The sequence below is a fragment of the Castor canadensis genome, chromosome 2 (genome assembly GCF_047511655.1).
Source record: "Castor canadensis chromosome 2, mCasCan1.hap1v2, whole genome shotgun sequence".
Lineage (NCBI taxonomy): Eukaryota > Metazoa > Chordata > Mammalia > Rodentia > Castoridae > Castor > Castor canadensis.
In genome coordinates this window covers 88,594,353-88,606,991 of record NC_133387.1, presented here as the reverse complement: position 1 = coordinate 88,606,991, position 12,639 = coordinate 88,594,353, and the positions used below count along the sequence as shown (strand labels likewise).

At 42.5% G+C, this 12,639-nt stretch overlaps 1 protein-coding gene across 1 annotated transcript in view; it reads right to left on the bottom strand.

Moving 5' to 3' along the window:
- Positions 1-2,390: 2,390 nt before the first annotated feature.
- Wipf3 (WAS/WASL interacting protein family member 3) overlaps positions 2,391-12,639 on the bottom strand; it is an 85,909-nt gene continuing 75,660 nt past the window's right edge. Inside the window, exons 8-9 of the mRNA XM_074065218.1 lie at positions 8,887-8,963; positions 2,391-4,603 (exon numbers count right to left, since the gene is read on the bottom strand). Of these exons, the coding sequence (XP_073921319.1) occupies positions 4,580-4,603; positions 8,887-8,963 (101 nt within the window). The 3' untranslated portion in view covers positions 2,391-4,579. The remainder of the gene's footprint in view (positions 4,604-8,886; positions 8,964-12,639) is intronic.

The following is a 12,639-nucleotide window of genomic DNA, read 5'->3' as shown; positions in this document are numbered from 1 at the left end:
TTATTTAGGAGATTAGGACTTAGAAGCTCGAAGCAAGTGACCTGTGCCAAGGTTAGACTGGAAGATTGCTCTGTTTGCAGGAGAAAGAACTGCTAATTCTTTAACATTAGTCTCAGCCTTTTTTTCCCCATAAACATGCAAAACTCCAAGGTGACAGAGTATGTATTCGTTTGCTAGGGCTGATGTAACAAAAATACCACAAACTGGGTGATGTAACTAGGAGAAATTTACTGTCACACAGTTTGGAGTCTACATGTTCAAGATCAAGTTTCCTCTCTTTAAAGTTCAGGATCGAGTTCAAGCCCTTGGTTCTTTCTGAGGGCTATGAGGGGAACTCGTTCATGCCTCTTACCTAGCTTTTGCTGCTTAGCTGGCATCTTAGGTATCACTCCAGTCTCTGCCTTCCTCTTCACATCACACTCTCCCTGTGTGAACGATCATGTCCAATTTTCCCCTTTTAATAAGGATACCAGTCATACTGGATTTGGGGCCACTCTACTCCAGTGTGACCTTGTTTTAAGTATCTGTAATGACCTTATTTCCAAATAAGGTCACATTCTGACATGCAGGGGGTTACAACATCAATATAAGATTGGATAGGGGGCACAATTCAACCCATAACAGAATTGGTTTATGAAAACTGCCAAAGCCTCTTGGGGCACAGTCTGAGAATTTGGAACTTGCTCCTTGTTATGGTTTGGATATGAAGGCTCATGTGTTAATGAGTTGGTCCTCAGCAGGTGTATCCAGTTACTGAGAGGTGATTGAATCATGATTACTCTGACTTATCAATGGATTAATTGGTTGATGGATTTATGATTGACTGGAATACTGTGACGTGGTGGAAATAGGGGAAGGTAGAACCTTATTGGAGGAAGTGGGGGTGTGTCTTTGACAGTTGTATCTTGTCTCTGGTCTCTTCCTTGCTCTTTTTGGATGCTCTTCTTGCTGCTTTTTAGTTGCCATGAGGTACGAAACTCTGCTCCATCGCTCCCTCTCTGCTGTGATATTCTGCTTCACCTCATGCCAAAAGTAATGGAGCCAGCCAGTGATGGACTGAAACCTCTAAAACTGGGAACCAAAATAAATTCTCCTCTCTTAAGTTATTTTCTCAGGTATCTTGTCAAGATAACTAAAAGTGACTTACACACACCTGGAGTCTATAGCCCTTCCTATTAAGCTACTCCTTTCATCTCTCTGGGGGCTTCCTCTCCATTCTTAACTCTGTGAGAGGTACCTAAAATTACAGCTCCTTTACTACCCACCATGGTCAGTGACTCCAAAGTTCATCATCTACTTTATAAGTCATTTTGGGTCCTTGCTTTTCTTCCCTACTCACATTGGCCCTTTTGATCATTAAAGAGTTTTTGTGTCCTCCACCAATATGGGAGCAGACAAAACCAGTCAGCTTCTTAACTCATTCAGATGCAAAGTATATAGTGGCTAATTTTAAAATTAGTGTCTAGATGAGATTTATTTTTGGAACATCTATGAATTTTAATTACCCCTCTGACTCTGCAGTTAGTGAAATATGGCTGGAGCTACTCAGCAAAGGCTTAAATGAAGGCCTGCTTGTAACTGAGTCTCGAACCCGCAAACTGGTTGCTCCCCAGAGTGTGGAGTGTCCTTACCTAGCTATGAAGTGACCCAAGGGTTCAGGGATTTCCCATGTGTCTTCACTACTGTAACTAGGTGCACATTTTTGTCCCCATTTGACAGATGAAGAAACTGAAGGGTTGACTAAGTAATTTACTTTTCCAAACTCCTAAGAGACAAACTAGAGATTCAAATCCACATTTGCCTTCCAAGCTCTAAGTCTGAGCCAGCTCAACCAGCAGATAAATATCTCTTACCAGGTGCCTGTGTCCACGTAAAACATGGTGGAGGTTGAGATGACTCTGCTTCACGCAGGCATCTATTTTTGAGGGGTTTGCTGAATTATGGGAGGTGGACTAAGCACACTTTTGGTTGAAAGTTGCTCCATTTCAACACAAGTTAGCAGAATTTATAAGCAATGCACTCTGGCCATTTTACAGTTATAAAGCTGATAAACTTACCTACTTTAAAAAATGCGTCTGAAACCAAGTTTTCTTTTCTTTTGCTTGGCTTTTCTATACACGTTGTTAGTCTGCTGAAAAGAGTACTCATAGCCCTCTTTCTAAAATAGTAGGTTACAGCATGTACAGATCTGTGTAAATATCCGTTTTTCCCTGGCATGCTTAGAACTCCTCCCAATCCTTAAATAGGTGTGGCTTAGTACTCAAGTTTGATCCTTGCATATTTGTATACATATACTGCAACACCACACTGTATCCTATAATAGGTACAGTTACTTCATGTCAATTACAAAAATTTCACTTAGATTAGTATGAGGGATAGCAGATGGGCTGCATAAGGAAATGACCAGAAGCACTTCCACTTATTAAAGTTTATTAGGTACAAAGGAATGAATCTGCAGAGGGAGACATAAATATAAAATACAGATGAAACATTGGGAGAGTCATAGACTAGCGTCAGTGAGAGGAAGTGAGGATGGCAGGGAGGCCTGTGAGTGAGAGTTCATGGACAAGGGCTTGGTCTATACCCTGCCAGAGGGAACCATGCAGGAGCATGAGCTCAGAGGGTTGTGGGTTCAGCGGTAGGTCTTGAGGAAACATGTGATGCCATATTCCTGAGATTTCTCCCTACATGCTATTTTTGGTTTTTGCTCCTTCCTTCCCTCTGCCCTTGAAGAGTTTTATTTTTCATTTTCATCCCAGCAGTGCAGAATGTGAACCTGTGGCCACCTCCTCAGGGCAATCTACTCCAAAGGTGGATTACCCTTGCTTGGGGTCTTCTTCATTATGACAATTAAAGCTTTTATAATTATTTTACACAACTGGGAGGAAGATGGAGTGTATATTGTTAGAATAAATTCTGACCTTTTGGAAATCTTCCAGAAACAATACAACAAATAAATAATTCAAAAGGCCTTCAGAAGCTTCCCTTCTGTTGATTAAGCTGTTACAATTGTCCTGAGTCATCCCCCGAAGAAGGGAACTTGACCCTGGCTGTTTCTCCTATGTGGACCTAGAAAGCACAACACTGATGTAAGAGGTCAGTCTTTGTTCCAGATAACAGACAAGTGTCTGCAGTCACATTGGCTGGCCTCTCTCCATGTCCATCTTTTCTGGATGGCTTGACCTGGGGTTGATGTGCTTAAGGTATGACCGCATGAGTGGGTTGTTCTGAAGCAAATTATCATTCACTGCTTTCCCTCCCTGATTTCCTTTAATCTGTAGCTATTTTGAGCCCAGCCTGAGGATCAGTCTGTTCCCTTCTACATTCTCTTCCTCCTCTGCCACAGCCTTCCTCCTCCACGGATGGGGAGTACTTGGATACTTTCACTCTTGGAGGCACAAGGAAAGGGTGTGAGCAGCAGCCCCAGCATGGCTTGACCCTTTCCACATTTGGGGTGGCTGAACACATTGACCCTCTGCCACCTGCTCTTGGGGCCCAGTATAGACGAGGGGAGTGGTTAAGCCAGTTGTGCCCTTCTTCAACTTAGAAGGGAGCTCTGTTTGCCTGATGGATGTTCCCAAATTTCTAAAGGGTTGGAGTGTGGCCAGATATTTGAGACATGTACTTCATGAGATGTTTCATTCTACACTTTTTGGTGTCATATTTTGCATGGAAATCCTTTACTGGAGATGGGGGTTGGGGAGGGAGACCTCTGAGATGCAATTAGTAGTTTACTGTCATCGTGAAGTTGTGTATGTTTGTAATCTTCAGAGGGACAAAAAGTACCAAAATCTCATAAAGCTGATCTCACCCTGGCTACTACCAGGATGAGGCTGGGAACTTAGAGGGATAAGAGGAAAGTGACAGAGACATGGGTGCTAGGGACACTATGAACAGTAAGAGCATTGGCTACTTGTAGGAATTCAGTTACAAAAGGGGCCCTGCGGAAGGCATGGGAGGGACCAAGCCCACTTTTGCCTTTGCGTTGCAATATATTTACATCAAGCAGCAAAAAGACATCCCTGTACTGCAAAATGGAAGCGAGACATGGCGTCTTGCTCACTGGAGGTTGCACGGCACTGTCAGATGTGGAGGACAAACTACTTCCTCTGAGCTGCATCTTTTATAAGGCATTATTTGGTTTGCTTTTGTGGTTGTTGTGATGAGAATATAAAGTCATGCCAATAAGAAGCCATGTGGATACTTATGACTTAGGACTACCCGCAAGCTAAGGACGCTCTAAAAACAGTTCAGAATCTAGAAAGGGCCAGGCCACAAGCACATGTAAAGTCACAGAATGGGCACAATGTGTGGGACAGGGCTCTACCTGTACAGAGGGAAGAATGCCAAGAAGCTTAAAAAAAAATTGGAGAACTGGTGTCTTTAAAAATATTACTCAAATAAAAGTTGTCTAAAATGCTCTAAAAGCCCGTGCAAACCATGTTTTTACAATAAATAAGTGCTCCATTCAGAAAGCCTGTATGTCAACTGAATACAGCTTGAGTATGGAGTCTGACACATTCCCCTGGGGTGCCTATCCTGCATGCGGAACCCCAGGACTCTGGCTTCATCCAGCATCTCACCGCAGTGTCTTTAGAGATAACTGTGGAAAAATGAGAGAAATGTTACTGGATAGGGTGAGAATACTCACTGCACATAAAAGACCTGCCAGGGTTGAGAACCACAGTTTTTTTTCTTATTCATGAAAGGCCAAGGTCAGGAAGATTGTCTCATCATATGCATGGAGCTGATTTTTACCCAAATGGGAAAGGGCAGAGAAACAGGTAAAGTGGACATGAAGCTGTCTTTTTTTTTTTTTTTTTTTTTTGGTGGTGATACTGGGGTTTGAACTCTGGGCTTCGCGCCTGCTAGGCAGGTGCTCTACTGCTTGAGCCATGCCTCCAGCCCATAATGTATATTTTTTTCAGTCCTGGGGATTGAATCCAGGGCCTTGTGCATGCTAGACAAGTGGTCTGTCACTGAGCTACATCACAGCCCCCCAGTGCTATCTTATAAACATTTATAGGACCAAACATAAATAATTCAGCTGGCAGAAAGATCAAGGAAAGCAAAGAACATGCTGGAGAGACCAGACCAAGGCAATGCCAAGGAGGGAAGGGACCCAGACCCTAGACTTCCATTCCAGAGCTTACACCATGCATTGTCCACCATATCCTCAAAGCAGAGAGCACTCCCCGAGTCATTACCTGCTGATAGAGCCCAGTGATTTCTTTGGGCACTGCTTTGTGTTTCAATGCAGTGAAAATGAATTAAGATGGTCGCCAATGAGAAGTAAAAGATCTTGACTATGCGTTGCCCAAAGGAGACTTTACAATTTATCCATAACCTCCTCCCCTACCCTCTCTCTGTCTCCCCAATGCTGGGGATTTAACCTAGAGCTTCATGCATGCTAGGCAAGTGCTCCACATTTCAGCGATGTCCCTAAATCTTTTGTTTTTGTTTTTGAGACAGGGTTTCATAAACTGCCTGGGCTAGCCTCGAACTGGCTCTGCTCCTGCCTCTGCCTCCCAAGTAGCTGAGATTGCAGGTGTGGACCATCACGCCTGGCTTTACAATCCATCCTTGACTGGACTGACATGAACAAAGATAAAAATCATTCTAGGGTGATTCAGGTGTATGCTTGTCATGAGCTGGGGATCAAATCCTGCACAATGTCCCACACAGCCTTGCTGCATTGATGGTGAGGATGACTCATTCCTGGAGAGTCTAACATGTCAGGAAAAGCAACGAGGCATAGGGGTAGGAGCACCGGACAGAGGTCACAAGGTCTGGGCATGTGACCTTGAGCAAGTTCAACTTTCAGGAGCACAGTTTCCTCTTTTGAAAAAATAGCATTAAAGGACATATGTTCACAAGCTAGCTGAAAAATGTAAGGAGCTTCATATGTATAAGAACTATGATGATTATTGTATTTTTCTGATCATAAGAGTAATATATTCATTGTAGAAAAATACAGAAATTGCAAAATTGCAGTAGAAAGAAAGTAACAATAGTGATAGTCTTACAAAGCCAATGTTTAAACTGGGCCATTCTATAGCTGTATGGAACATCAAGGAAGGTGACCCGAGAAGGAAGGGACTAGATGCCTGAAAGCTAAGATAGCAGGACAGGTCTAATGAGAATAAACTCCCCTAGATTTTGTTTATCTGTGAGTGTATTATTTTCTCCCTCACTGTTTTGAGACAGGGTCTTGATGCATAGCCCACGGTGACCTAGCACTTGTGATCCTTCTTCCTCAGTCCCGAGCGCTGGGATTACAGATGAATGCCATCATGCCCAGCTCCGTCCTCCTTTTTGAAAGAGTTCTGCCAGACAGAGGATCCTTGGTTAACAGATTTTTCTTTTAACACTGAATATATCGGTCTACTACATTCTCTTCTCTGATGTTCTGATGAGAAATCTGCTGATAATCTTGTTAGGAGTCCTTATGTGTAACAAGTTAATTGTCTCTGGCTGCGTTCAAGATTCTCTGTTCTTCAAATGTTTGATTATATAGTGTGTCTTGGTGTAAGGTGCTTTCAGTTCATCTTAGAGTTTACTGACCTTCTTGAATGTTTATATTCATGTCTTTGTCAAATTTGGAAAGTTTTTAGGTATTCTTTCTTTCTTTTCCTTTTGGCAGTACTGGAGTTTGAACTCAGGGCCTCACACTTGCTAGGCAGGCTGTCTACCACTTGAGCTACTCTTCCAGCCCTTTGGGTATCATTTCTTCAAATGTTCTATCTACTCCTTCTCTTCTCTCTTTCTGGAAATCCACAAGAAATATATAGATGGTGCCCCACAGCTCTCTTAGGCTCTGCTCACTTTTAATCTTCTCTTTCTGTTCTTCAGACTCAGTAAGTTTGACTATCTTGTCTTCAAGTTGTCTTCTGCTGGTTTAAATCTACTTTTATTTTCTCTAGTTAATTTTTCATTTCAGTTGTATTTTTCGGCTTTAGATTTTTTTTTACGTCTCTTTACTGATATTTCTATTTTGATAATATTCGTTTTCTTGGCTTTCTCTACATCTTCCCCTAGATCTTTGAACATCTTCAAGACAACTGTTATAAAGTCTCTGTCTGGTAGATTTACCATTAAATCTTTTTAAGGGATAGTTTTTGTTGATTTTTTAAAATTTATTTTCTTTGAATGGGCTGTACTTTTCTATTTCTTTTCATGAATTTGTGATTTCCTGTTGAAAACTGTGCATTTGAATAAAAAATGCAGTAACCCTGGAAATTTGCTTTATTCCCCTTCCTTGGAGTTTCTTAGGGTCTTTTTGATTATTTGTTTACTTATTTATTCTTTGATTGTTGTAAGTTGTCTTTGTGCCAAGAATCAGCCTGGGATGTAAACGTGAGGTCTTCTCGGGTATTTCCTGAACCTTTCTCTGGCAGACCTATCTATCTAGTTTCCCCTACGTGTGAAGCTACCTTCAAATGGCCTAGTCTTTAATGTCTGGCACACAAAAGAGAAAACAGAGAAACATGAAGAAAAGGAAAAAAAATTCTCTGGAAGTCACTTCAGCCAGAAGGGGAGGGGGGGCGGTGCAACAAAGACCCCTGTGTGTCTGCATCACTGAGATCAGAAGCAGCACGATCTCCAACACTCGAAGGACAATTTATTGTTGTTTTGGTTTGTTTCCCATCTTATCCGCCACAAGCCATGTACAGGCTGGTCCAGGAACACATGCATAGCTGCTGCCATGGGGTTAAGGGTGGGGGTTTATAGCTGCTACTGTGTTAAGAGTTGAAATTGACCAAAATCACTGCAATTTATTGTCCAAGCCTTCTCTGGACATTGCAAGCCTTCCACAGACCCCAGAATTCCAAGATTGTTCATCAGACAGATTCTGCCAGTGCAAGTGTTGCCTCGATGAGGAGACAGATTCCTGGTGCTTTTGACCTTCCTAGAACTCTCTCCCCGTATTAATAATTTTGCATATATCCTTCCTCTTTTTTTTCCTGATGTACATATACTTAACAACAACTATATATTTTGAACCTATAAGCAGCCGAGAGTGTTTATTGCAATTCTTGGAAGATCTGTGGCTAGAAAAGTAGGTGCTTGTCTGCTAGAGAAAGTATCTCCTTTGCATGGGACTATCCTAGCTTTCAGGAATCTAGTCTCTCCTTTCTCAGGTCACTTTCCTTGAAGTTCCACATAGCTGCAGAATGGCCAAGTTTAAAAAGCCAGCCAGTTGTCTGTTACACAGAACTCTGAAATAGGAAGAGGCCAGGCTAGGACTGAATGCATGTTTTCAAAGAAACAAAGGATGTTTAAAGATGAGATTTTATCACCTGCAGTAAGAGACATCACTTCTGCCCAGGTTAGGAAACACTTCTAAGTTGTCCCTGGTGACAGCAAGGGCATTTCTTTGAAGACTCTTATCACCCAAGCACTTGTCTTGTTTCCCTCCCAGCTTTGTCAATTTCCTGTGGCCACCAGCTCTTGAATTGTGATTAAATTTGGCCAAAATCAATTATAATATTGATGGAGGAAAAAATCCAAAGGGTGCTAAAAGAAACTAGGTATTTTACAGATGAGAATGAGCACTGAATTACATTTTATAAATGGTATAGTGTTTTTCTCACAGGCTTCTCAGACCAGGGAAGAATTGGGATGATGGAGATGATTACTGCATAAACAATTTAAGGGGTTCTGAGTGGCCGAACTTGCTTTTGTTTGTGGTGGTGATTCAGAGAAGCCTTTTATTCTAATTTTGAAACTGCTTTATTATGGCCTGAAACAAAGGTATACCAAATAGCTTTCTTGAGGACAAGGAGTGTAAGCAGACATGTTAGGCTGTTGAGGAGAAAGCTGTTAACATTTCTGTGCTCCTTGTGAAGAATTTCTGAGAATTCAGAGATTTGAGGAAGGTGTTACCTGAGAATTTCTGCCTTTGATATCATCAGAGTTCTGCCCAGCTGCCTCTGTCTGGAGCCAGGGACCAGGTGTGCGACCTGAGAGAAACAAAAACAATCTCACCATCTGTCTGTCCAGGGATTGTTGCTAAACTGCACTTAAAACATCAGCAAAGGAACCCAGCAACATGAGCCCATCAACTTGACACCTTTCGGCTTCTACCCCTAGAACCCAGTGTTTCTACCAGACTACTAGGTCACAGACCATGGCACAGAGGAGTCACATCTGCTACTCTGAGGAGAACACATTATTAAGGCCAATCATCTAAATATTCTGATTAACACATACCCTGACCTCCAGACACAGTCGTCTTCTGGTCACCCGCCAAGAGCCAAATACCATGCCCAGGGTCCCTTAAAACAGTAAGTTTAGTGTCTGCTGATACAATTCAAACTTCTGTTCCAAGAGGATCCAACTCATGCTCTAAGATACATTGTGTTTCCATATGATACAGGTTACACGAATGCATATACTCATAGTTAAGAATATTCAAAGAATATAGAAGAAGATAAAGGACCCTTCCCTGCCTGTCCCTTCCTCAATTCCAATTTTTTACCCTTGGGTCAATACAGCTAAAAGTCATGGGCTAATTCCTCCAGAGCTTTCTTCTTTGGCACTTACTTACATAGATCTAAAGCAGCAGGATGCTGGAAGACAGTTATGAAGGAGTGTGGCCAACAGTACTAATCCGAAATAGCCAAAACCAACTCCTTCGGGTAGAGTACTGCCCACTGCCCACCACAAAGGCAGAAACAAATACTCTCCTACTGCCAGTGTGCTTTTTCTACTGATTCTTATACTCTCTGGACATTCAGTCCTTTGATTTTTATGACATGAATCTATACTGTTCAGTTTACTGCAGTATCTGGTGGAGAAGTTCCATTGCTCATGGAAATAATGGTGGCTAGTTCTACTATAAGTGTAAACTGTTAAAACAGGAGTTGAACTACAATGAGATATTACTTCACATTCATTAGAATGACTACTATTAAATTAAATTAAAAAGCTGAAAGTTACAAGTGTTGATGAGAAATTGGAACCCTTGTGTACTTGTAAAATGGTAGAGCTAGTATGAAAAACAGTATTGTGGTTCCTCAATTAAAAACAGAATTATCATATGACCTGAAAATCCTACTTCAGGATATATAGCCAAAAGAACTGAAAGCAGGGTCTTGCAAAGAGGTATCTGTGTACTCATGATCACAGTAGCGTTAATTCTCATTTGCTAAAATATGGACGCACCCACATGTCCAGCCACAGATGAAGGGATAAACAGAATGTGGTCAATATAATGGGTATTACTAGCCTTCAAAAGGAAGGGAATTCTAACATAAGCTACAACATGGATGAACCTTGAATGAAATAAGCTAGGAACAAAAATCAAATGTGTATGACTCCACCTATAATGAGGTACATAGAGTATTCAAAATCATAGACAGTAATGGAAAGTTCTACCCTACCATCCAACACAGGTTAGATGGTTACTCTGTGTTTAAATTATGGAGAAGTCTAATGCACTTAAAACAATTTAAAAACTGAACAAAATCATTTTACCAATGGGAAAGAAAATATAGCCAATACCTGCAGAGCAGAGACAGTGAATATGGCTACTGGAAGAGTTAAGCATAAGACTACTTGTGTGGTGTGTATGTGTGTGTGTGTGTGTGTGTGTGTGTGTGTGTATGTGTGTATATGATGAAAGGACAGAGAGAACACAAGCAAGAGGAGGAGACAGAGAACAAGCACACAGTACTAGATAGCATGAGAACCACTCATGTTTCCTGGGCTTCAGAGAACTCTAACTTTGGAGAATGCGGTCAGTAGTGTGCAAGAAGAAACTGGAAGGAGAAATGTAATCTGATAGGCTGCAGCCCACAGTTGACTCACACTGCTGTCATTAACAAAGTTCTACACTGTGGCTTACAGAGATGGCAGGAACACGCTCACTTAATTTTGCTAGGAGACCACTGAAGTATTTCATGTCCACAGATGCGCCATTAATCCAAAACAGTTCTCTTATTTTAGAAATTGCAATTACTCTTTGTAGGATGCCAGCTCAGTTAATAAGTTTTTGGTTTTAATTTTTTTTATTGTTCCTTTTTGAACAGCAAGAGGTTACTTTTAGTGTGGGCTCTGATGTGAACATCTCTCCAAGACAGGGGAGGAACCCAGCACAGACTGCCATGTGTGCCCCCTTAGTGAGCTGTGTGGGGCAGCAGTGGGGTAGAGCTTTGCTTCTATTCTCAGGCACTGAGGGCAGTTGATGGAAGTCTGCTGTTTCTAAACACCTAAGTGCTTTCACCCATTGAGAACCTGGACACTGAAGTCTTTATCTCTCTGACACCTGTGTATATTTCACAAGATAAGAAAAGAGGGGCTATTTATTGACACTCCTCAACTAACACCTCTCCCGTCCCAACCCAGCCAGGCACCTTATGCCCTGTGGCACCGCAAGGGACTTGTGGTTTCTTGATGCACCAGCACTGTCTTGCTCTCCCCTGGGTCTATATTGTCATTGCCTACGTGCCTTCTTATTCATACGGAAACGGAACCTCTCTAGGCCTTTGGTTTCTCAATTTCTGCCACGTCTCTCACCATGGTGCCCTTACCCTCTAATAACTACAGACACTCATACATCAGAGTTAATTTGTCATGTGTCTGTCTCAGGAGGCACAGTAGGGACTTGTTGCAGGGACCTTGTTTTTCACACTCCCTGTAGTGCCATGGACAATTTCTATGTGTTTGCTGACCTGAGCTGGACATCAAGGAGTCACTGCACCTATCCCCCTCCTAAAATTGTGTCTTCGCGGTCTATTGAAACCCAAGGAGGTGGGATTTCCCAGGTCCTCCCCCTTTCTAGAACAGTGATTTCAAACACATGAACACATGATTCAAAGGGCACACAGCCCTTCTCTTCAGTGCTAGCAGAAAGAGCTCTGCCCAGGCTAATGCCAAGACCAGTTCTGCCTTGAGGGAGCAGGCTGCAGCTACTCAGCTCCTGCAAAAGCTGAGCCCTGCAGAAGAGACTTTACCAGGTCCCTCTGGAAGGACAGGGTCATTGAGCCTAGGCCCCACTCCTGGTCTTGGGCCAGTCCTGGTCACATGATTTTTCATTTGCATGTAGGTGGTGAATTAGAAACATATCCAACTCTCATTCCAAACTGATGACTGCCTCCTCTCACCACCACTTCCTGTCCTATCTGACCAGCCTGTTATAGCACAAAAATCAGCTCAAGGTAATAAGCGAGCAGCGCCGTGTGCTCAACAAATCAACCCTTGCTTTTCTCTGGCCTCCATGCTGCTTTGGCCTCCAGGGGAAGGCTGGCCAGCCTCCTTCTCTCCTCTCCAGGTTGGACAGGTAAGCCAAGCTAAGGCCTGTCTTGGAACTTGACCACACAGGAAACAAGGCTCTGTCTGGGCTGTGATTCTCAACCTTGGCTATATACGGCCATCAATTAGCAGCTTGCAGAAACAGTGACATCTGGATTCTATCCTGGATGTTCTGATGAGATGCAGGAGTTTTAAAAGCTTCTAGGTCATTCCAGTGTGTAGCCAAGATTGAGAACCTTTAGCCCAAGGACGTTTTTCATCTCATGGAAAATGTCAGAATTCTGAACTGGGGAGGGAGGACTCAGTTCTTCCCCAGTTATTAATGGCTGTATCCCATTTCCCTGGGGTTTATTATTATTTTTTTTGTGGGGTGGGGTGGGGTGG